This window comes from Magallana gigas, chromosome 8, assembly GCF_963853765.1.
Source record: "Magallana gigas chromosome 8, xbMagGiga1.1, whole genome shotgun sequence".
NCBI classification, from domain to species: domain Eukaryota; kingdom Metazoa; phylum Mollusca; class Bivalvia; order Ostreida; family Ostreidae; genus Magallana; species Magallana gigas.
This window is the reverse complement of record NC_088860.1, coordinates 7,007,598-7,034,354: the sequence shown is the minus strand read 5'-3', so window position 1 is coordinate 7,034,354 and position 26,757 is coordinate 7,007,598. Positions and strand designations below refer to the sequence as shown.

The following is a 26,757-nucleotide window of genomic DNA, read 5'->3' as shown; positions in this document are numbered from 1 at the left end:
CATGTCCAGTGTGTACCTATATCATATGTATATTATCTCGATCTCCACCTGTCTGAGGTTAAGTCGAGCTCTGATAGCTGACCAAACTGACCTCTGATAAAGGCTGAGATAAGGAATTAAGATAAACTATCCACACACTTCAAGACACTTCATATTACAGCAGACAAGCTGACCTGTATCTTGTTTCTGTTTCATTGCGCAACTAGGGGCGCCATTTCAATTAAGTTGCTATGCCCTTGAAATAGTAATCTATGTATTTCAGAGTGAAAAAAATAAATATGGGCAGGAAATGATGAGGAGAGGCACTTCTACAAAGAATCATTATCACATTCTGTTGACTGCAGTTATGAGATGTCAAGTACATCTAATGCATCAACATACTGTGTGTGTATGTATATAAATTCAGTATTGTTACAATACCGGTACTTGTAAAACCCCAGCAATGATCAATATTTATATGAGAAAAGTGCTTGATAATTTTTATGTAATTTTATATAAAAAAGAGTATATTAAATTACAACAGATTTATATGAAATATAATAAAATGCCTGTTGGCATAGAAACCCGTTATCGGTATATAATAATAATAATAATAGTTTATTTCCAATTTTGGGCCCAGAGGGCATACAAGATTACAGATATTAAATAGAAATGCCTGATACATTGTTCTGGTTTATTTCAAAGCTTTATACAGTTATGATTTGGAAGACCCACACAAGTATATGGGTATAAAACCCGGTATTTCCATTTACACATACCTTGAACGTTTTTTATTAATGATCAAACCATTATTTTTCTTTAACTATTTATATAATTAATACAAGACAATGTAAAAGCAGAACTACTGTAAACCAATTTTTATAAGCGGCGACTTTATTTAGCGATTAACTGCTTAATTTGATAATCATAAAGCAGAAAAATTCATTCCCCCAAAAACCAATACTAAATCACAAATCCATGAAATATTATCCCCACAAAAAGTATCTCTATAGCATGCTCGTTTGTCTCACTGCCATATACCTGTATAATTCCCACACACAGGAAGTAAAAGTTGGCTATTCTTCTGAACTGTTCAAACAAATTCTTTGGTATAAAGTTCCAAGCTGTGTACTGAAAGTAAAAAAGTTTATAGAGTCATCTACATATTCATAAATGTCCTCAAATCTATCCAATCAAAGTACTGTAATCTCTGTATGCTGGGAAATATTCACTCCTTTTTAATTTTCACCCCCTTCGCCCTCGTCAGCAGGTGAATTTAAGACTGGACGAATTCCATTGTCTCAAAATATCTAACCTTAAAACACTATTTTGTCTGGGGGAATTCAAGACAAGGTGAAACCATTTATAATTGAAGAAGGGTGAAAATACATGTAACAAGGGGCAAAAATAACCTTGTATACAGATTTAAAAATAAGAATTTCTTTCTTTCAATGATAAGCTAAAGTTATACTACATGTAACAATACCTACACATGCACATGACATTATTTTCATTACACTTTTGCTTTTTATGTCCATTTTATGAATGTTATTAAATTACATGTACCATAGGTATAAATTCAACAGCTATTCAATTTATATGAGTAACTACAGAATTTATTATAGCACTGAATCATGATTTTTTGAAGTATACACTCTCATAACTGCAGCGGTGTGTGCATACAAATTGAGTAACGCGCGTTGGCGCATTATGAAAATTTGTATGCACACACCGCGGCAGTTATGAGAGTGTATACTTCAAAAAATCATGATTTAATGCTTATATTTACATTTTTTTTAACTTCTTGCCTTGTCTGCAAATGTGATTTATACCTTAAAATTCCTATCTTATCCTAAGGGTAAGTTAATATTAATGGAAGAGCCACAGTAACAGCCACAAGCGTGAACTTTGATTTTCGCTTGTGACGTTGCAGTTTACAGCGTTCAACGTTTGTGACGTCATAATAAAACTCGTCAATTTGACCTTTGACTACTTGTTGCATTTAGAGGCATTTGAAGATCACCGAATCTAATGGAAAAACACAGTAAAGTGTAAATATATAAGTATAAACTGGTTTTGACTGTTTATACTTTATAAACCATGTTCAAACAAGGTTTATTTGAGTATAAATTCTGTAGCTATATTGTATTTATTCATTTGTGTTCAATTATTCATCATCACGAACAGAAAGAGAGATGAATTTCTATCATAAATGACTATAAATTGTAAATAATATATTAATACTTTTTTCAGGGTGATTCAATTAAAATAGTGAAAAAACCAATGAACTAGCTCGTTACTTACTTACTTTAGAGTTCTCTTCATGCCTTGAGCACATAAGGCTTTGAACTACGTATAGCCCCTTACCTTTGAGGACACCGCCTAGTTACGTACATCCCCTCACCTTTGAGGACATCGCCCTGTTGTGAACAGCCCTTTACCTTTGAGGACATCACCCTTTTGTCGTGATAGTAATCTTGATTGTAAGTGTACACCCCTTACCCTTGAGGACACCGCCCTGTTGTGTACAGTCCCTTACCTTTGAGGACACCACCCTGTTGTTGGGGTATTGATGATGAATGTATGTGTACGGCCCTTACCTTTGAGGACACCACCCTGTTGTTGGGGTATTGATGATGAATGTATGTGTATGCCCCTTACCTTTGAGGACACCACCCTGTTGTTGAGGTATTGATGGTCAATGTGTTTGTACAGCCCTTACCTTTGAGGACACCACCCTGTTGTTGAGGTATTGATAATGAATGTATGTGTACAGTCTCTTACCTTTGAGGACACAACCCTGTTGTTGGGGTAGTGATGGTCAATGTGTTTGTACAGCCCCTTACCTTTGAGGACACCACCCTGTTGTTGGGGTATTGATGGTGAATGTATGTGTATGGCCCTTACCTTTGAGGACACCACCCTGTTGTTGGGGTATTGATGATGAATGTATGTGTATGCCCCTTACCTTTGAGGGCACCACCCTGTTGTTGGGGTAGTGATGGTCAATGTGTTTGTACAGCCCCTTACCTTTGAGGACACCACCCTGTTGTTGGGGTATTGATGGTGAATGTATGTGTATGGCCCTTACCTTTGAGGACACCACCCTGTTGTTGGGGTAGTGATGATGCTGGTGAATGGCGACCTCTGGGCTCTCACTCGGGGAAGGTTTGTTATCCACATAGATTGTCCTGTCTGTTGGCAACTCTCTCTTGAAGCAGTCCTTTAAAAAGAAGCTCAATTAATTCCATCCACTGGCAATATGATAATGAATATCAAAAGTTAAAATCAGGTGTTTGTGTATAATTACCGGTACTCAGTAAATTAGGTATATATAGACCCTAAGATCAATCAATATTTAATTTAGTTAATATATACTTGCCACCTCAAGAAGAAATTGATTACCATAAGACAACTATTTTACCTTTCTTTTCATTTTACTCCTTCATACCATTAGTTTCACTCAATTTCAGTATTAGCTAGGTGTACACTTAAGCTTTTTCCAAATGTGGAAAATCCATAATTCCCTTTTAAACATCCTGTTCTTTTTATAAAGGTATACACAGTAAACAGGAAATGTGTATAAAATAAGAAATATCTTTTCCTTGCAGGTCTGAAAACTTTACAGATATCTTTCAGATATTAGACATTAGAGAATTTAGAAACAGGATGATATAAAACTAACACTGTCCACGCATGTTGACCAATGACTCACCATTTGGAGAGCACCGAAAAACAATAATCACAAAATCAAAGTCTGCAGACAGCTAGAATACAGGTATGTACAAATCTATCAAATTGATTTCACAGGTAGATACAACAATTTATGTACATCTGTAGTAATTAAAAGCAACACCAACATCATTTCAGCTTATTTTCTCGAGGCAAGATAACTGTGGTATGACACACGCATAGACTGGACACTCAATCACACTACAGGGTCTACATAAAAACCTTTACAAACAATACTCTGTTCAGCTGATAGACTCACTTAACAAGCTTAAAGGATGGTGACAGTTTGTTGACAGAGAGATGAGAGGGGGTCATTTTACAAATTTACAATGCATACACCTTCATGTAAGTACTTGTAAGATATTTACCATGTAATGCAATCAGGTATTAGTATTGTACTCAGAGCAATGTCTGGGAATGTTGCTTTTAGTCTTACATGCACACACAATAAATACCAAAGTATAAACAATCTACATTTGTTATAGAATTAAAAAAAAAATAAAGAAAGGTACCAATAAAATTAATATTTATTCAATAAATACTACTGTAAAAAGTGCAATGATTGACTTTACATATCTAAATAATCCCACACTTTATGTCGGACTCCTTAAACATCTTCATCTACTACCATGTATTGAAGATTTAGCAATCACCTGAATGTTTGAAAGCAGATATGTAAAATTTTCATAATATACCTATACTAACTTTAACTTTCAAACTCTCAAAAGAAACATTACCTAACATTAAACAGCTGCTTACTTGTTTAGGCATTAAGTTACACCTGACCCGAGCGTAAGCCATCAAATCTTGATTACATTCAGAGAAAAAAGGCCCTGTGTGATTTGAACCCAAGTCCTTTGAATTTCTAGTCAAGCGTTCCACCTCCTGAGTTTTTCTGCCACTGCATGTTTATAATCATCAAACTAGGATGAACACCACATTCACATACCCGTGAATGTGTACTTACTATAATGTGCATTATACAACAAAATAATGCAATAATTGAAACAGGATTCAATGCTTACTTATAGTTATACAGAGCTGCAACTCATAATCATTGCATGTAGGACTCTGGAACATGCATTGTCTGAAATTGCATGCATTGTCTGAGTTTACACATTACAGGATATAATTAGAAGGGAAAAAAGATTTAATGAGCTTTAATTAAAGTCTGGATTATTTTCTTTTTGTGCTAATGTCAAGGAGGAGCATTGTTTCTTATGAAATAATGTTAATGTGGCCCAAATAATCAACTGCATATCTTACCAAATTACAGATGAATTTGAGTAACAATGCATGGGGCTGCATACCAGTACATGTTTAGTAATACAAATAAACTTCAAAGTGTTGTTATCTTGGTTTATGCAAATGTTTTCTGCTTCTAACTTTTAACTGTATTTGAATATAAATCAAAAGAAGTTGTATTATATTCCCAGGTATTTTCATATAAGTTACATGCAATGTTTGAGCATTCTTGACCATCAGAGTTGTAATGGGAAATATATTTTAAAAAGTATATAGAGATTTTCATTTCGTTAACAACTGGAGACCACAAAACTTGAAGGATTAGAGTTCTTCATTTTGCATACTTCTAAGACAAAGTGATTGTCTGATGACTCCATACAAGTGTATGTTATAATTATTGTAAAAGAAACATTAGTTATTAGATTTTTTACATATTTTTCTATCATAACAGCAAATTCATAAATTTCGATGCTTACAGAAATTGTTATATAATTCATTATTCATATCAATCCAAAATCATGTAATATATAAGTTAGTTTGCTGCACTTGTAAGAAATATCATGGATAATGATTTTGAAAATTTTAGAAAAGGAGAATTAAGTTCAAAATATCACAAATTAAATAGAAACATTCATAATCCTGTAAATTCCAACATTTACAGCATCCTTGTATGAAATCATTATATTATAATCCAGAGGATGTGTCCTCCTCTTAATGACAGAATCTGCCAAAACTCCCTGGTCTCTGTGTAAGACATTGCTTATATTGTAGTTGCAGAGAAACACATTTAAAGTTGCTTGATTTGTTTATTGTTTTTTTTTGGGGGGGGGGGGGGGGGCATTACATACAGTATCAAATAATTTCCATACAGACCAATTATCTTAAAAATTACGTTATAGACTTTCACCTTTTGGCACCAGCAGAATTGGTCTATTTTCAAAGACAAATATTCAAAGTAAATAATTTAAAGATAATTTCTGTATGGAAATACAAAAAAAAAACAAGCAATCATGTGTCATGCATATTAACAAAAGGAAAGTAGTTTGATTCATCCTCGATTAATGGGGTTTATTCAGCCCACATGTATCAAGTGAAACAAATTTCAGAAAGGTTTAAAAGTGGAAAAATGTACACAGAATAATCTTGATTTGTCTCAACTTTTTTGTAAGCTATTTTAATATCTCTATGGCATATGACATACTGGCACTGTACCAGTTATCGGCTAAAATTTAACGTTTTCTTTTCGTACTTCCTTATTTCTTGATATTTTTTAATAAAACTTGACATGCTTTAAATGGTATACTCCTTGTTTATGCACCTGTTAGGTTGAATCATTATTTAGAACCCAAAACATCTTTGTGTGTGCTTTTTAGCACGCCCCGAATTTACCGAGTTTTTACAATTTACTGTACCAGTTATCGGCTTCGCGATAATAACATAGTAAAATCCCTGTACATGTTGAATTGATACTCTACAAAATGTAATTTGAATTATACCTCTTTTGGGGTCAGACTAAAGTTCGTAGGGGTTATGATGCATAAACAAATCTCATAAAATTATTCGTTTGTTATCATACGGTAATACACAAAATCGTAGACTATTCAATGCATAATATTGTGCAATCAGGCGTTCAACTGCGCTATGAATCGCACAGAAATTAGTGAATTCCTTTTGTTTCTACATGTTATATGTATTGATATTTTATGTCATATCAAAGAAGGGAGATGATAATGTATCACAAAGGGGTTATATTCTATTTTTAACATATTACGTCACTTCCCCCACTGCTGAAAGTGCAAATATGTAAATCAGCGGTAAACAATGATCGTTAAAGCTCATGTTTAAAACATATTCAAGAAAGTTTTCACGCAAACTTACTTTTCTTTATTCAAAACAGAGGACTAAATTAAAAAATCTCAGATAGTCGCGTGTTATAAACCCGAACTCTCAGTTTAGCCGATAACTGGTCTTAGCCGATAACTGGTACAGTACCAGTAGTCGTAAACAATCAAACCCGACTTGACTTTGGGGACAAATCTTAATTAATAAGGGGTAACATAACACTGTACCCCTTTTGTTTAAGTTTATTTTTTATACAATGTTTGTATGTCATTTCTCCCTAGATATATCACTTAGACATGACAGAAAACAACTGAAAGAAAAGCATATCGAGTCTTATTTAACCTGTTAAATGTTATTAAGAATAGAAAGACACTTCTTTTTAACATTTTAACCTTAAATCATACGCTTTTAGTCTAATATATCAACAACAAATTTCATTTTACTATCCCAGTTTCCAAAAATCGATTTAACTTCAAATGCATTAAAACATACAGCAATACTGTTGGGGAAAATCGAGAAAATTCGAAATGTACACACCCATCGTCGGCTCCTTGTGTTTAACTGTGACATTTCCGTAGTTTCTATTGTGAGGTGTTTTAAAATCCTTTCTTTTACAATCAAGTTGCTCTCAGAGCACACATCTTGAACATTTCCCACTTTTCTTTTCCACCTGCGTCTGCCATCGCTTTCGTTTACACCTGACTCATGTGATAACCCTCTCGCGCCAATGTCGATACATGAAGCGTTCCGAATATTAACATGATCAAGGGATCGTCTCAAAATACTGCATCCCACATTACAAATCATGTACAAAGCATAACTATACCTCCCTGGAAGTGTATGCATGTACTTGTGTTTATAGTTATTTTTGCAACGTGCATAACGTTAATTATTGTATGGGACATGTAATTTTTTTAAAATTCATCACAACCTCCATGCGCGGATCTAGAAGGCGGGGGGACCCGATCCCCCCTCCCCTTTGAACATGAACATTTATTAAATTTACATAGTAAAATTATCGCAAGTTCAAATAAATAGAAATTAACGTTAGAAAAAAGTTCAAATAAATAGAAATTTTTAATTTGAAAAAATCAAACAAATATTTATAGTTTGAACTATTTGTGGCGGTAGACTTCTTTATTTTATGTGTATTAATTAATATTTTATAGTAATTGAATTGTATTTAATTAATCAGCATATGGTTATGTGTGTTAGTGTGCATATTGTTATTATAGTAATATTGTTCACGTATATCAAATTGTCGCACTCATTGTATAATTAACGTCATTTATTAAATATGACGTCACAGTACGTCCCGGCCCGGGGGTGTTTGTATGTCCATATAATTTAATTCTGGTTGTAACACGCTTTCTGATTGGTTGAAAAATTTATTTTATATCGTATAAAGAATGTTGCCTACGTCATAGTATGACAAACGTCAAAAACGTATCAATCCGCCGGACGTTACGTTTGAATTTTGTACAATTTGATGTCATTTTATAGATCAAATGACCGTTTTTATCAACAATTGATAGCAAATAAATTAAATTAATATGTTTTACGGTGTGACCGTTGGGGCGAGCGCAGAAGGAGCCACACATATGTCATCATTGTTAAAAATGCAACCCGTGGACTTAACCAAACCAAAAAACTTTGGCTTTGTCTCGAAAACTTTTACCACCGCAAGAAACCGGAAGATATCAAACTTTTATTCCAATGGTCCCTTCCTAGGCTTATACACTTGCTAAAAAAACTACCACTGAGCATTAATAAAATGTTAAACAGACTTATTAAAATATTTTGTTAAACACAAAGCCGTTTATTTTTTATTTTTTATCTCTTCTTTACCTTTTAATAATGATCATTAAAATCAATAAATTGTGTGTCTGTGTTATATCTCATTTTGTTCCTTGTTGTTACCGGTGTTTTAATTATTTTCTTCTGTGATATCAATTTGTTTTTAATCTTTTTAATTTTTGTACGCTATATAAGCGTTGTAGACGTATGTGCCCTCCCCCTCTTTTTAGTGTGTGATGTCCAATATTATTGAAAGTTTTGACCACATATGCAACTATAACAAATACATGTAGATATTTTAACAGTTTAATTTTTTTCTTTTATTTATTTATTACAAAAAGACGTGGCTACACGTAGATCTAATAACGATTAGACTTTTCTTTTTTAATAATTTTTTGTCACCTACCTCACGTATACAATGATTGGATCAATATGACAATAAATTTAGCATGGAACTTGCATGTGTATTTACTGAGCAAAAAAAAAATCATCAAAACAAAACTAATTAGCCAAAGAATCACCGTTAATAGCGAGCACAGTATCAGTATTAACGGTGACTCCCTACTGAGTACTTCCTACATGTTACATTCAGTACAGATGCTTGATCCACCTCTAAATTTATCGCGGGAACATAAAACGCGAGATCACTGTGACGTCATACTTAACCTTTTGCGCTCGACAGTTTTCGTAAATTGTCGGACAAATTCGTGGAAGGAAATGACGTCATAGGTACAGTTTTTTACGTAAGCATATGTGTTGTTTATTTTAATGTTTTTAAAAGGATTTTTTATTGTTAAATGAAAATGATGTATGCAATTTACAGGTAAGAATTTTCCTTAGAAACGCTTCCTGTTCCGCCATGTTGCTATGCACCGCAAAGGATCACTGGGATAGTAGAACGTTTTCACGCGGGTCCACAAAATTTTCTTTGAACAATGTGCAGATTTCAACTCGAATTTCCTCCGTTCGTACACGTTGTCTATGGAGCTCACTACGCGAGCGGCGCTTCGCGCCGCCTCGCTGCGCTCGCTATAAGGAATGAATTCAATATTTATTAGTTTTATACGATATAAAATGGTTTGGAACAGTTTACGCTTTTTTATAAACCGCTTCGCGGTTTATAAAGCGTAAACTGCCCCAAACCATTTTATATCGTATAAAACTAAAAAATATTGAATTCATTCCTTAAATATTGTTGAGAAGCAGGATTTGAGAGAGTGGGGTGGAAAACATTTGAACAGTAAGCACTGTAATTGTTACGCTGTGCAAGTATTGTTGTAATATCTTAATAAACGGTTATAAAACTAGAATCAATTCCTGTGCTTAATTCGGGACTTTGGGCAACCGCCCGTTACATATTATTTAGTTATGATTTTAATACAGTATGAAGTTGAACACATGTTGTGACTATAAAAGTAAAAACTAAGTCAAAGTTTAAAAATTCTTGCTTTACTGGTGGCTTCAAAGGCCAGTACATAATGAACACAACAACAGATGTTACCAAATTTTGGAATCATCAAACTATACTGTAACGCAAATAAGAAATAATTATAGTTATGTCATCTTTCCATAACTTTGCATTCAAATAGACATACATTCATGTCTCTTTAAAAGTAAAACAAGTAGTAGTCATATCTCAAAAATTTGAGATTTAGCATGAAATAAGCTAAATTTAGGCCGAAATTGGAGTTAACTTTTTCTTAATTTCTATGAAATATAAGCTTAATATGCCAAAATATATCGATAGAAATATCAAAATATTGTTTAGATATGTTTTTTAGAACATCATGAATATATCGTAATACACAATTTAATCTATAAAATATAGAAGTTTGGTCTGCGCTGAAAATAAGGAAGCTAAAGTAACAGTACTTTAAAACTATAGTGAGTTATGAAAATTACTCATTTCCTTCTTGAAAACCTTCTGCCACAAAATATAGTCCCTTACTAACCTATGAAAAATTTAATTTTTACGGTTTGTAAACTGTAGTTAACGATTCGATAACTAATAGTTAGCTATCTGTTAACTATAGTTTACATCCGCAAAACGTATTTAAAGTTATCAAACTATAGTTTACGAATGAAAATCTAAATCTATCCGTCTGCAAATAACTTTAACGCACAGGCACTTGTTTCTGGGAAAAAAATTTTACCCTATAGTATAATAATAACATGTTATTATTATACTATAGGGTAAATTTTTTTCTCAGAAACAAGTGCTTGTGCTTTAACGACAGATTTTGCTGATGAATATAGATTCACATATGTAAACTATAATTTACATTCGTTAAGTATAGTTAAGAGCTGTTAATCATAGCTTCACAATCGTAAAACTAAATTTATCAGATAAACTATAATTTGCAATCGCAAATGGTTGTTTTCAGTGTTAATTATAGTTTCACACTCCTGAAACATAGATGATCGCGTTAACTATGGTTTTCAGACGTGAAATATAGATTAACGTCGTTAACTTTAGTTTTCTGTTCGTAAAGTATAGTTTACCACCGTTAAACCTAGTTTATCGACTGTGAAATTATGATTAGTTTATTTTTGTGAATTTGGCGTACGTGTCATACAAATGCCCGTTTGGTTTAGTTATAAAATAAACATTATCTTTAATTTTTTCAATTAAATCTTTTTGATAAGGTTATAGTACAAGTTTGCACAAGCAAAATTTCTTACTATATTCAGTTTTGAATTTTTTAAACAAATGATTAGAAAAAAATATTGCCTTTGCTTGGTAGTATCGAACGCACACCCTAAAAAGCCTAGTGCTAGAAGGTTACCTAATGTCGAATGTTCCAACCACTGAGCCATTTTAGTCACTGCAAAAGGCATTACATGTACATGTATTCAAATGCTTTATCCGATTTTGCTCACGGATTAACGGGCTTGTATAATTTTTTTAAACGACCAAAAGTTGGAATACAAAATAACATTTCTTGATGTATAGTGGATCACCCCTCCACGTTTCTGTTAATTGAAATCGGTTTGTTTTCCATTAGACCTTATTTTGACCATGACAAATATATGGAGCAGAGACTTCTTCTGTAAAAGAAAAGGCATCGAAGTTCTAGAATATGAAACTTTTTGGAGATTTTGATACGCAAAAAAATGAATATATTCCAAACATTGAACACATTATTGAACATATTATATCTTGACAAACAAAAAAGCTAACACTTTTATAGAAATGCCAGACAATTAATTTCTTTAATTTTTCTAAGCTTTTCTATGTCGCAACAATACTTGAAAGCCCTGATCAAGCTATATTCAAACAAGTAAAAAAATATTTTCTCATTTCTATTGGGGAAAAGAGAAAGAATAAAATGTAAACTCTAGTAAGACATATATCAGATGGAGGGACTGGTATCACTGACTATAAAAGGTCAAAGCTTTAAAAGCATCATGGGTTTCAAAACTTATTCAGTCTAACAATCAAATCAAATTAAATCAATTCTAGAACGCTTACATAGAAAGGTATAATGTGGATATCTCTTATTTATTAAACACTTATATATTACAAACACACAAGATCTAAATATCAAGTACCTCCTAAAGTTTTATAAAGAAGTAATATTCGCTTTTAATGAGTGTAAATACATTGATCGAGAAAATATCCAGTTTCAGAAGATATGGTTCAAAAGAAACATAATGTATAAAGGAAAAAATTGGATTGAAATCGTATTGAGTACTCTGTGAGTGATTTATTCAATTTAAATAGATTCAAAACAATACATGAAATTAAAAAGAGTCTAATATCTGGGACAAAAAATATCTATGTGCATTAATAACTCTAAAAAGTGACCTTATAAAATATGCCTTACAGAATATAACACACAATAGCAGTACAAAGTTGCTTTTCAATTTTCATGGCTATTTCGAACATGTTAAAAAAATCCTGATTTTTTAACAACATTAATTGCAAAAAAAACTCAAAAGAGCCTAGAATGGAAAATATTTGGTCCAAACTTTTTTGTATTGATGACCGTCAATTATAGTATATCTACCAAGAAAAGGTGAAAAAGATCTACTTTGATAAACATGAATCAGAATTTAATTACAGTTTAATGCATAATATTTTATCTTGCAAAAAATGTGTAAGTAAATGGAAATAAAATTAAGATAAAAATTGTCTGAACTGTAATGTACAAGAAGACTTTAAACATCTAATTTTTGATTGTTGTATACTGAGTATCTAACCCCATTTGGAAGAAAGTATCTGAGATCTTTAATATAAATGTAACATGGAAAGTTAATGTTATGGGTTTTCCAGCATATTGCAACAAAGCACTTTTATCTTTAATAATGTTTTATCCTTTGTGGCTTTTATATGTACACATATAAAATAAAATGCAGAGTTCTGAATGACATTGTAACATATAATGGTTTATTATGTTTCTTGAAAAGTGAACTTAAACAGTTTTATATGACAGCAAAGTCAGTAAAAAGCATTACGTTTGTTTTTGAAATTCTTAATATATTGAATGAAAAATTGTAGTAGAACTTCAATTTATATTTGTCTAAAGGTGACCAGGCCTGTAGATTATTAAACTGGTAGAGGACTCTCTAGACACTTATATACTGATCCCCCCTACAAAAATCTACTAGAAAAGTGTACTGCTGTTACATGTACTAGCTTCATTTATGTACAAATCTAAATCAATTATGTATTTTTTTAATATAAGAGATTGTAACAACATGTTCTTTTTTCTTCTCCATTTTTGGGAGTTGATTTTAATCAACTCTCATATGCAGTTACTCAGACAAACCGAAAGTGAAACAGTGTTTGGACCTCAGCACAAATCATTGCTGCTGACAAGACATAGTTCTTGAAAATAATCGATAAATTCGATGTAATGTATGCTAAAGCATTGTTTTTCAAGGAATCTTATTTATAAATACCTTGAAAATAGTCAGATTTTAAATGGTACGAAGAATTTCAGTATTTTTTGTAGTCGTATATATTCCTACGCCAGAGTTCAATATAGTCTTGTTCAACTCGACGCTCGGCTGTCTCCGTAAATCCTTGTCGGAGATTTACGGTGTCAGCCGAGCTTTTGGTTGTTCAATATTGCCTGGATCCATACAATTTTTATAAAAATATTTCTATTACTGATACATAGTTTGATTGAATTAATTTTATCTTTAAATATTATTTAACATGATTCATATGGGGGTTTCTCGGCATTCTTGTCGAAAAAGTCCAAAAATTCATATTATAAAAATGTGCGTAATTCAAATTAGAAACTACTTGTACTTCTAATGCAAAATAACATATCATTGGTTTTAAAATAAATAAACATCGACAAAATCAACTCCCGTCAGTTCTTCTGTACTTTGATTACTTTACCATTGACAGCTTATGATGAACATTTACTTGTAAATGTATACTTTTTTGCCCGAAATATTTTGTAACGAAAATACTAGTATTTAACTCTAAAGATGAACAGGCCTTTCAATTATTAAACTGGTAGGAGGATTCTCTAGACACCTTTATTGATATCCCCCGATGTAATAACCTGGGGGTTTTTCTTCTATCTTTATCCACATTAATATCGACTGGTGTACCATACAACCTTAAATAAAAGTTATACATACACAGAAGTTGTTTCGAATGCTTCAAATGCATGTATACCTATAAGGGTCGATTATGTTGACATTTATATTATACGGACCAAAACACTCTTTTCCGTATATTTTTAATAGCAGAGCAACGATACATAAATATATCATATTAAACCAATGAACAGTTTTCAGCAATGATAGATTTACAGATGTTACAAGAACCGGAAATAAAGATATATACATGTACTGCAGTATTTATTCATTTTACACATTCCACTGTTAGACTTCCGAACAGGTTTTGAAATCGTTTAATCTGCTATAAGCCTCGGTCTGGATACCAATATCCGTATCCGGTACCCGCAGCAGTGTAGGATACTCCGATACTTTGACTTGAGGAACTTCTAATATTGTTGTTGTTGAAATATCCACTTAAAAAATAAAAAGATTTTTGTACTGTATGTATGTGTAGTGTTTAGTTCTGTAATTGATACTTACACACAGATCTACTGTAGTATTAGAGAGTGTGTTGAAGAGAAGACTTTAATATACATACCATTTGTTTGGTTCAAGATGCTAATTTTCCTTTGTTTTCTCTTAAATCTGGATTCAAACAATAACAAATTCTATGTCATGTGTTGAGATTTAAAACTTTTCATTAAAGTAAAATATAATTTTGACTTTAACTAGACCGTTTCATATGACAAGTATGCCAATTTTAAATTGATTGGATTTTAAGAAGTTCATATAATCAAATTGCTTCATGTGTTATAACTGGAATATCTTTTTTCATCCATCAATTGTAAATATTTAATCACGTACTTGATAATTACCGCCAAAATGAACGCAGAAAAAAGTAATCCAAGAGCAAGGCCAACGGGTGTTTTCCAGTTCACTGTTCAAAATTATAATGCAAAAACTAGACTTTTGTTGTTATAGCAACAAAAAGGTCTTCCGTTCCTCAAGTATTAATCTGTACAAAACATCCATTTATCTTGTTAACAGAAAATGGATATAATAGCGAGCGCAGCTCGCCGGCGCGCAGCGCCGGCGCGAAGCGAGCTCTACCGGCAAGGCGTGTGTGAATAGAAAATTCGGACTATACTCTGTCCCAAGATATTTTGGATTCACGTTTGGCTTAATTGTTTGATATTTATAAATACCTCAGGATCCAAACGATGTTCATTCAAAAGTATGAAAAATTTCCAAGATTTCTCAGTCAAAACGCCCCTGTTAGCGTATCAGGTTTCAATACAATTCTAAAAAATGTGATGTCTACGGAGATATTGCATTGCAGCAAGCCCGGATGATAACGTTGAAATATTGCGCGATGTATTCCGAGTGTATTCCGAATGGAGAAAAGATGTAAACATTCCCCATTATAAATCTCCGTAAGGAATCTGTTTTCGTTCCTGTGAATTTTTCCGAGTGAAAGATGATAATGTGTCAATGAAATTATCTTGGAAAATACCCCTTTCAACTATTTTAATTGCACTTCTTTCACAGGTAAGTGTATTTTTATTAAAAATCGTCCAAACGTGAATCCAAAATATCTTGGGACAGACTTTAGTTGCACATTCATTCAACGGATTTTTTTTGGCGTCAGTAAATCGGACCAGTAATGCATCGTTTTAATCGTCCCAGTAGTTCCCTGTAATCATGGCAATTTTTATCACTTCACACTCTCACGAGAATCAGCAAGACAAATTTAGTCAGTAAAAACAATAACGATGTTAGCGACATACAGTCAATGTTACCTCTAAAGTTCACCTCAGTACACTTTCAATCAAAAATAATCGTGTGACGTCACAAACGTTTACACATTGATCCGATATATTTTTTCGGAGTCAGTAAATTTTGACCCACAATTCATAGTACCAATGGTTTCCAACCTCACGTTCCAACATCACGTTCTCCCGAGAATCAAAGTAAAACCTTTGAAAAGCTTATAAAATGTGTAATTTTAAGAACATCATGCTTTTTAAGTAAATAAAACAGTATACTTCGCATACTTTTATTTCTCAGGGGAGTTTTAAAGAGTAAGACGACACTTAACCAACGTCAGCTTTGACGTCACAATAAGCACTGATAAGGGGAAATTACTCTAATTGAAGTTATTGTAAATCTGCTTAAATGACCAAAATCCTCTTAAAATCTTGCAAAGGCTAAGATAAAGAACAGCTGACGAATAATGACATTTCTTCAGATACAGGAAACAGTTGTAAATTGCACTAATTTGGATGAATGCTCACAAATATTTTATTCACTATAATTACGGTAATTTCCTGAAACGTAACGTTATACGTAGCAGCGCCTTTTTTTAAAGGGGGTGGGTGGGGGGATGGCAGCCTCATTCAAAAAATCTTTGCAAGCAAAAAGAAAAATAAATCATGAAAATTCTAATCCTTCAGCTCTTTAGCAGTTCAATGGTTTCTTTATTTTCACTTCCATTTATTACATGCGGGGGGGGGGGGGGGGGGGAACACCATGTTCTTTTAACATGATAAGCAAATATTTTTAAGCGTAAATTAAAAATAAAATTAAACATTAATTATTTTTTTTAAGTGGAGGGGCAAATCCATGGTAAGTCGATTTTCTATGTATAAATTGACAAAAATGAAAAAAAAATTTAGCATGGGGAGTGCTCTATGATGAGTCAAGTTTTATATGTAAGTTTAAGAAAAAATGTCTACTGCAACAAAAAAGGGGGAAATCAATCAATCAACCATAATCACAATCACTTTAAAAGAGGAGATGCAGTGCAATGAATATTTATATATTAAAATCTTTATTATTTAACAACATTGTATCTGAGATTAAATTATTGTTCTACATATAAATAAATAAATTATAACAAATCTTATAAACTATGAATAATGAAAATTTACTGAAAAATAGGTACGTTTTATTTTTTGGCATTCAAATTTCACGTTGTTAATTTTATTTTATTAATTTATTATAATTCATTGTTTGATCACATGCTGTGCTCGCCCCAACGGTCGCGCCGTAAAACATATTATTGACTGTACAGGGATTCCCCAAAAAATAAACAAAACAAAAAGACAAAATGTCAATTTTGGAGTACTTTCTATGACAACCGGAAGTTAGGCCGGATCATACAGAACATAGTAAACATATCTTCATACATTGTTTTGTCTTTCCTCAAAGTTTGTATGTTCAAGTTTTTTGTCTCGGGACCGGAAACGATCAAATGGAAGTGATTAAAGAAATTGAAAGTACATATTTTAGTACATTTACCTACGATACTGTACTGTTCATCACATTGAGTAAAATGTTTAAAACAATCTAAAGTTAAAAATAAAAACTTCTGTTGCTTGAACGCTTCGTAGTGAGAACCGGAAGTGACTTACGACTAAATGAAACCTCTTGAACACATGTTCAATCAAGTGTCCATTATCTATTCTTTTTTTGTCTTGATCTCTCACAGTTTCTGAGCTCTTGTAGGAACTTTGTTTTTTAAAAAGAAGGCTACCTGAGATATTTAAGAGTTCTCACCGGAAGTAGAATTTTTTTTTTACCATCTGTGGATGACTTTTGTATTTTTATAGCTAAAACGTTATCCTATGCTAAATAACTAACAGATTTTTTAAAAATCAAAATTGGGTGTACTTCCTGTGTCGACCGGAAGTTATGCCGGATAAAACAAAATAGCGTTAACACATGTACAAACATAAGTCTATCATCCTACAAAGTTTGGTTGTTCGAGTCGTCACCGTTTTATAGATCTCGTCGAAATAAGGATTTTAGTCTCGGGACAGGAAACGGACAAACGGAAGTGCTCAATGAAAATTTAATTTATTATTTCTTGTTTACTTGCCTATCTCAGATTATTATTTATCAAAGTAACTGAAACTATCGAATGAAAACAGTTAAACTGAAAAACAACTTGATTTGTTTGAACTCTTCCCGTGTGGACCGGAAATGACGGAAGACAAAGTGAAACTGGTTAAACACATCTTCAATCAAATGTCTATCATCCGTGAAAGTTTCTTGCTTTGATCACTTTTAGTTTCTGAGATCTCGTGGGTACAAAATCTGGTTTAAAAATGCTACCTGAGATAAGTGAGTTATCTCACCGGAAGTAGAATTTTTTTGTTGATATAATATCGCATAGATAACCTATGTATAGATTTGTACTTATATATTTATTATATGGAAAAGTAATTTAATGCTTAAAAATAATTATTTTTAAAGTGCTTCCGGTGACGACCGGAAGTTACGCCGAACAAAACAAAATATTTGAAACACATCTACAACTATAGGTCTATCATCCCACTAAGTTTGGATGTCCAAGTGCTTGCCGATTCTGAGATCTCGAGGGAACAAGGTTTTTTGACGCGGGACAGGAAACGGACGACCGGAAATGAATTTTTAAAAAATTAAAAAAACAGCTCGAGATATTATCATTCTCTCTCATCCCTGAAAATTTCAGGGAAATCTATCAAGCCATCTCTGAGAAATTCTGCCGACAAAAATGGGGGGAAAAAAAGAAAGAAACAAAGACAAAACACTACAATCACTATAAGGTCTTCCGTTGAAAGCGGAAGACCTTAAAAAACCACTTTTGAGAAATTAGAATCAGCTGTTCTAAAGTTTATAAATTAGTTGTTGACATATTTATAACTCAATACAACTGTCATGTGTCAAAGAGGAGATTGTTCCATAAACTAAGATAGTACTTTACATTCACTTCCTCAACATCAATATGGTACTTGATAAATTTCAGTACATGTACCAGGGTAATTCCTTTGAAAATTTTAATCAAGTTTTTTTTTCAAAATCAATTATTTGTAATTAGACCAATAATAGTTACCCTACCTAAATCTTTTGGAAAACTCGCGATCGGCTGCGTAAAATTAGCTGTAAAGAGAGCTGTAAAGAGAAGAATCAATGAACGATCTACAACAGATACATATAAACTAATAATTTATCTTGAATTAGACGTTTTTGACAACTTAAAAAAAAAAAATTACCAAAGCAAGACGTTCTTTTTTTAAGAATAGTTACCAATGCAACCAAGGGTTTTATCACAGATTTCATTTCCATTGCAGTTGCATCTTCCTAGGCAAAATTGACCATACCTCTCATGCGGGCAAGGTTCTTCACAGTTTACCCCAATAAATCCCTCCCAGCAATCTAATTCATTAAACGAGTATATATCAATATTTAATTAAAGAATGTTTTAGGGAAAAGAAATGGTTAAATAGACTCAGATAAAGGAGTTTGAAAAATAAAACAAATTACCTATACACTGTTCTGCTTTCCACTGATTGATACAACAATTCCCACTTCTATTCGAATATCTACAGATAATTTTAACAACCTTCTTTTTTTACAAATAATATTTTTTTTCAAAAATGTATGGAATATTTCACTCTACAAAAATTACTTACTCTTTTTCAGCCACACAAGAATCTACAAAAGGTTTTTTCTTGATATATACTTGATGTTGTTTCTTAAGTTATGTTAAGAAAAACATTGTAACCGTATAATTATAATAATTCGGGTCCATCTGACAGTGCTCATAAATTCACCTCGAATTTATCAACACCACCGGGTGTTCAAAAACAAAGTAGTTTACAAAATGGAGTCGCTATATATAAATCAATTATAAGTTTTGCCTAAAAGACATTGTATATTTCTTCTATGAAATACTGTATTGTTGGTTAATAATTATAAGTAACGAGGATTAGCTCAAATCTCAGAAGTTATGAATAAATCTACAGTCGTTTGCATTTATTTTTTCATAAGAAATTGCATTAGTAACCATGGACACTCCAGCAATAAGTTCGAGATAATTTTACGCTCTCCAAACAGGTCCGAGAAGATTTATAATTACCATACTCGTCTTTTAAAACATATGGGTCAATAATGCAGCCCTTTGTTGGATTGCAAACGTGGAAGCGGGAACAATCACATTTTCTATTGCAGAGTTCGCCATAATAGTTCTTAGGGCATCTTGAGTTGCAGTTGTAACCAAAGGTACCGGCGGGACACTCTAGGGCAAATAAAGCGTCAATGTTAATGATGTGTTATATAATGCAAATCTCATATGTCTTTTAATAATTTTCATAATTTCATTAAATCTCTAAATAAAAAAACACCACAACCCCCCCCCCCCCAAAAAAAAAAAACAACCATGTTGATACTTTTTCAATTAAGCATTGATCTAATCGTGAACTAATTAAACAATTTTGCCTACACATGTACGCTTCATATTTTTGTTCTTTAAATTTCTAGGTTTGAAATTTATGCATGAAACCGTCGTCATCTCATTATCAATACAGTCACGTTAACTACTATAATATAAATATACAATACGATACTGTCTGTATACCAGTATTCTGTTTATTTAATGAGACCCTAAAGTCACACAAATAAAATATCTTGTTCGTCGAACATCCTATGAAAAAAGGTAGGAGCGGGCGAGCGATTAAATAATAAAATTATTTTTATTTGTTTGCAAAGTTTTCAGCGGTACGTAAAAAAAATTGTGCGGACGATTTTCTACTTGTTTCTGATTTATATTTCAAAACTACATAAATACGAAAAATAGAGCGGAAATAGAACAGAAAACAACGCCGAAATACCCGGATGCAGGATATTGATACTAAAATTAATTTTACAGTTTTATTAAAATACGAGCGCGCGGGGTCCGACGAACAAGAAATTATACAGGTGTGGCCTAATATTACTCGAGAGGAAAAGGATATTTACTAGTAGATCTAAATATATTCTTAATGCCCAATTGATATTGTTTACCTATACATTTTCCATCCTGGTAAACATAGTTTTCACAACAAATTCCCCTTGTATCGCTGGAAAGGAAACATTCTGAAGATAGTTCAAACATGGCTCTTACAATGGCAATCATATAAATGAAACTTAAAGACTTGTTAATGCAAGAAATGATAAGTGATAAATATACTTACTTGCAAAATCCGATGCTAGGATCAAACTTCAAAGTTTGTACATGCATGTGTGTTAAAAGAATGACAAGGACGGGACGCATAATGAAATGACTACAACATCAGACTGTATTGTACATATACATTTCGAATGTGAATAAGACAATGTTCATTACTCTAATAGTAACAACTTAACTCTAGTACAAATACCCAAACGTAAAGGAAACGTAAATGTCATGCATGTAGTACATCGTATAGACCATAAAACGTTTTTAATGATTCTGTACTCATGCATGTGTTATTTCAAAGAAGTGCTATTAAACTTCGCAAGTGCATACTTAAGTATGAACACTTAAATTAATTTTCATGATTTGTTGCTAAAATTGGTTACACTCCTATGGCATATATATATATATATATATATATATATATATATATATATATATATATATATATATATATATATATATATATATATATATATATCTCTAGGAAATCGGAGTTATGAGAGTTGGATGTTTGTAGTCATTTAGATTTTAAGCCATAATAATCTCTGTTAGATAAAAAACGTCGTGTAAAGATTTTTTAAGAAATTAAAATAAAAAATTATTTTACTTAATAATACTTTATGGCTGCTTGTAAAATCATATCTAAAAATGTACAGGTAGATGTAATGGGTAATCTGTTGACCACCCAGTCTCCTTAAATTTGCTGTACTGCTAATCGACTTATCCTGGGAACAGAGATACTGTCAAACATAATGTTTCACAATACTTATCGTCAATGTATTCATGTTGATTAGGAATCGCCAGCATATTAATTTGATATCAATGTACATGCATTCGTTATTGCAAAATACATTTAAAGGAGACAACCTTTTTATCGATATTGGATACACGTACATATCGTTTTAAGGGGTATTCTAGCTTGTCATTATCTGTCAATATTATCGATGATATAATTATAGAAATCATATAGATATAAATATTGATTCATTATCGTCAATTGTTTCATTCATTCAGATGTCAGGGAGCTTACCTTGGTACTGATGTCGTCAAAATAAAAAAAATAACGTGATTTCGGGCCCCTTTTCAATACAAATTAAGTTCATATCAGAGGGTTCTTTCCAGCTAATAATTGATCAGAACTGTGGATACAACGGATTTAATTGTTTTAATTAGAACTTACAACCAAAAAATTATTTGTAAATCGCTATACAAGAAGATGTGTTAAAATCAAAAAAGCTATTTAAACAATTTAAATATAATACTATTCCATATTTATCAAAATTTATTTTAATTTTCATCCTTTTAAATTCCTTTATTGAATATTAAAATGGATGATTTTGAATTTGGCGTGTATTTCCACCAACATTTTTTAGTGTCGAATTGTTTTCTTAGATTACTAAGATGGATAAAAACCAGAAAGAGTGCTTTTAAAGAACTGTTACCGAGGCAACCATGGCGTCCATCACAGATTTAACATCCATAGCATATGTATTGTCTAAGGCAGAAATGACCTCTCATGTGGGCAAGGAGGCTGACAATGGTCTCCAAAATATACCGCCAAGCCATCTTATTGACCAGCAATCTCATTGATTTAACGAGAATTGCATGTTTTTGACAGCAAAGCGGTTTAATTAAAACAAATAAAAGAGTTTAGAAAAAATTCGTGTAGACTATTTCACTTTCCACTGATTAATACAACAATGCACTCTTCTGTTAGAATTTCTGCTAAATATATATGATCATTGTTCTCTACAGACTAATATTTGGAGAGAAAAAAATTTATATATGGAATTATCTTCATACAAATTAAAATGAATACTTACTCTTTTTCAGTCACGCAAGAATGTGAAATAAACATGAGGTTTAACATGTTATATTGCATGCAAACAGCACAAGTGCAAAATAATGCATTTTTAAACACTTAGAACTACACAGCTGCAGACTTATCGTGAAGATTTAAAAATCAGGAAAAATATGAAAGGGGTTCATTGGTGGCCATGTTCATTTGTTGAGGAAAAGGGCTAAATCGTGCACCTTTTAAAAACCCTTTGGGCTTCACATGATTTGATCCCGTGACCAACCAAGTTCATATCCCTGTAAACGTTTTCATTTATTTGCACTTCTTTCACAGGTATGTGTTATTTTGTTTTATTAAAATTCTTCCAAATGTGCTGCATACTCAGTAATATATCTTATATTACAGATTCAATATTCCACGTTCTACTGTTAGATTTAAAAATTTCTATTGATATTGTTTACCTATGCATTTTCCATTTCGAAGAACATAGCTTACACAACAAAGTCCCCTTTCAACAAAGAAAGGGGCACATAGTGAACTGATTACAACATCATATTGCTATATAATAATGCATACATCTTTCGAACAAAAATATGGCAATGTTTATTACTTTGACATTAGCAACTTAATAAATACCAAGATTAACCCGGAAATCCTAATGGCATATGTAATTACATCAACTATATCCAATACACATTTTCATGTATATATACCTACGTATTTATAAAAGCGTCATTAAACATCGGATAGATAACGATATTTTAGGAGTATACACTAATTGTCTTAATTAAGCCATTTGAGCTGTCCAAAGTCAATTCCATGTTTAACGTAACCCTCGCGCGTAGATTTTTGAGAAATTATGTTTTAAATAAAACAAAATGACTATTTAATTTTTTTCCAGTTTCCTTTTACTAAATACTGCAATTTGTAGAAATTCGAATTGTTTAGAGCACGTTATAGACTATTTACCGGGATATATGATATGTTCAATAGGATTGTCAGAAAAGATCATAATAATCATACAGGTAGCCTACTTGTCGCTTGAGTACTTACTGTATAAGTATTAATGTAAATGAATAATAACTCATTTATTCGAAAATTCTGTTTGTATCAGTTTATCGCCTTTATTCGTAGGTTTAGTATTTTGAAGTTACGTTATTCGTAGAATGAATTTTGGGCGGGTTTACCTTTGAAAACTTCCTGATGGCAAAGATAAACGGTTTTGTATTTGATAGGATAAGTATTTTTTTCTTGACATGGCTTTTTGAATATAGACAGTATTAAATCTTCTTAAAATAAAGAGTTTTGTATAAAGTTAAAAGATACAGGAAAATAATTTTAAAAAATATCAACTGAAGATACATGTATCTAAACATATAACTTACAAGATAATAGTTTCTAGTTAATATTTTATTATCTAAAATTATAAAGAAGCTCTAATAGATAATTTGTCCACCACCTAGACCAATTTAATTAACTGTACTACTGTCTAAACTAATTTCAACAATCGTGGGAACAGCGACTGTGAGAAACATGATGTTCATCAACTGATATCGTCAATACATTACAATAAATAAAATTATCTATTGTGGAGTCGGTATCGAATCGCATTAAAATTTATTCAGGAATGCCAGCAATTAACTTTTCCTTTTGATGTATGATTGAATTATAATACATTGAAAGGATATCATTTTTATTGTTGGATATATATCGTATCTAAGGGTCTTCCTAGCTTGTAATGTGTTAAAGGGACTTGGACACGATTTGACTTAAATTTTCAAATTTTGTTTTTTCATTTTCAATGTTTATGATGGTAAATATAGAGGATTATAATGCTATATCAAAATTTGAGAGTCAAATATCCAGTTATAAGCAAGATACAGAGTTCATAATTTCTGTTTTGTAAAGAAAGCTCGAATATTGTCATGTTTTACATATGTGTTGTATTGGTGTAAGTTCCAATCAAATGTAAATTTCTTTTGTGATAATAATATTTATGAAGATACTGAATTAGTTTAAATTGTTTTTTGCATATCATTTTGTTTAAGAAATGGTAATTCTCTACTTAACATTTTTTGTAAACAACTATAAGGTAAAGCCATGACCGTCTGTCACTTCCGGTACGCTCAAACAGCATTTTTAGAAAATTGTGTTTAAAAAAAAATTCAAATTAAAATTTTTTTCCATCAGAATATGTTTTAAACTTCAAAAACTTTTAAAAATCAAATTTTAATATGAGCAGGTCGTCCGTCACTTCCGGTCGTCACCGGAAGTGATTCTAAAATTTCGATTTTAAAGCATATACGTTTTGTAGACATTTTCTTACTGAATGCAAAACTAAAAACCGTTTTAAAATCGAACATTACAGTTTTAAAATGACCGTTTCCGGAAATCTCAATATTGCAATGTGGGTCCAAAAATAAGTTTAAAAGGAAGTTTATATAGTAACTCGTACCAAATGTCAACATTTTGATTTAACCCTATCATTAATTCATAATCAAACGGAAGACAAACTCGTTGCTCGCAACGAAATCGTGTCTAGTTGTTTATAAATATTTATTAACCCTTTTACTCTGAGGTATTAAACCATTTTATTTCTTTTTTCAAAAGAATTTGAACTAAAAATCACCAAAAGGATTAATGTTTAAGTTTGCATACATTTACATGTAATTTGAAAACTACATGCAGAACTTTGCAATATTGATATTGCAAATTCATATCAATAAATACATGTATTAGAAATATTTCAATGCATAACGACCTTGTCAGCAAATGCAAACTTCCACTGAGTCGCATGCTGACTGACGTTTTTCATACTAATTGTTAGACCATCATTATAATCACCTAATAATCATCTAATTGTCTACGGACTTTTCTTTTCCAGATTACCACAAAGAGCACACGGCGGGTGTGTCCGGTCAGCAGAGGATGCTCACTTCTCCTCGGCACTTGATCCTACCTCGATCTTTTTAAAGGTCCGTGTTGTTGTGCTTTGAATTTGTATTTCGTTTTATGGATTTTTGAGATGGTTGGCGGTTTGTTATTGTCATTTTTTCATTATAAAGCAGTATATTTTATATTCGCTTAAATAAAACATGTTCAACTTTGAAATAATATAGTATAGATATATTTTCAAGTAGCGTATAATACATAGATTACATCAACAAATATATTTTTTTAAAATGTTGTGTAATAAATAACACGAATGATTTCTATCACACGTTTATTTCAATGACTGACTGTTTTTGAAGATAAAGCTAAAGCAAATATTTTGAAACGAAATTATATGATAACGGTTGCAAAAGGATATGTTTAATGTATGAAAAACATATTTTACAATTAAGTGCAGGAAAAAAATTAGCCTATTGAAAAAGAAATGCACTTTGTCCTTGTAAACAAGCTTGATTATCTGAGCTAAACAAGCTGCAAAATGTATGAATATCTTTGTAGGAGATGATAAAATCGAATACAGGGATAAAACTGGATGAGGATACTTCATGAAATTGAGACATTGTTTAAATCCTGAATAAAAACCTATTGTTCGATATTAAGTAACTTAAATAAATACTTTTGTCTTCTCAAAACTAAATACTACACCAAGTTTATTTAGTCATTTGCTAGAGTGTTCTAGACCGTCATTACAGTTCATATACTGAAATAAAACTAAACGAATTAGGAGAAACACAACAATTGTTAAAAGATAACAAAATAGGCATGATACTATAGACTATATAAGTTTTAGGTTCAAATGAGAAAAGAATTTACAACATTGTTACAACATATCATATTGGTTAGAAATATGTAGAAGGTTTCTATAAAAAATATCATTAAATAAGCTCAACAAATAACATTAAGGAATGAA

The 26,757-nt window shown here is 31.8% G+C and overlaps 2 protein-coding genes and 1 long non-coding RNA gene across 26 annotated transcripts in view; 1 reads left to right on the top strand and 2 right to left on the bottom strand.

Annotated features, from left to right (window-relative positions):
• The window catches only part of LOC105330584 (phospholipid-transporting ATPase IF), a 39,556-nt gene extending 32,012 nt beyond the window's left edge, over positions 1–7,544 (bottom strand). For 17 of the 20 annotated variants that reach the window (XR_010708784.1, XR_010708785.1, XR_010708783.1 and 14 more), the window contains exons 1-3: positions 7,336–7,544; positions 3,071–3,202; positions 1,021–1,110 (exon numbers count right to left, since the gene is read on the bottom strand). Coding sequence is in view for 17 of the 20 variants with exons in the window: in XM_066069868.1 (XP_065925940.1) it covers positions 1,021–1,110; positions 3,071–3,202; positions 7,336–7,368 (255 nt within the window). In the remaining 3 variants the exon portion in view is untranslated. Of the gene's footprint in view, positions 1–1,020; positions 1,111–3,070; positions 3,203–3,403; positions 3,561–3,694; positions 3,845–4,470; positions 4,598–7,335 lie in introns of those variants that run through there. The other 3 variants (XM_066069870.1, XM_066069872.1, XM_066069871.1) reach the window with 3 other exon arrangements.
• Positions 3,924–26,478, top strand: LOC136270920 (uncharacterized). The gene is made up of 3 exons (XR_010708788.1): positions 3,924–4,056; positions 25,780–25,870; positions 26,346–26,478. It is a non-coding gene; the product is annotated as an uncharacterized lncRNA (long non-coding RNA).
• On the bottom strand, positions 12,264–21,433 carry LOC105330509 (multiple epidermal growth factor-like domains protein 10). Of its 5 annotated transcripts, none has more exons than XR_010708787.1 (10): positions 21,114–21,428; positions 20,944–20,999; positions 20,021–20,179; positions 19,575–19,596; positions 19,426–19,484; positions 19,155–19,317; positions 19,000–19,053; positions 14,983–15,055; positions 14,717–14,763; positions 12,264–14,591 (listed from the first exon to the last, which is right to left on the bottom strand). XR_010708787.1 is itself a non-coding variant. In XM_066069883.1 (10 exons), exons 1-9 carry the CDS (start codon positions 21,191–21,193, stop codon positions 14,758–14,760), a joined length of 627 nt encoding a protein of 208 aa, XP_065925955.1. In that variant the 5' UTR covers positions 21,194–21,433; the 3' UTR covers positions 12,264–14,591; positions 14,717–14,757. The 5 variants fall into 5 exon arrangements, 3 of the variants coding, with proteins under 3 accessions (XP_065925955.1, XP_065925954.1, XP_065925953.1); XR_010708786.1 differs by having other exon boundaries at positions 19,189–19,317; positions 20,944–21,015; positions 21,114–21,425; XM_066069883.1 differs by having other exon boundaries at positions 14,994–15,055; positions 19,189–19,317; positions 21,114–21,433.
• Positions 26,479–26,757: the final 279 nt, after the last annotated feature.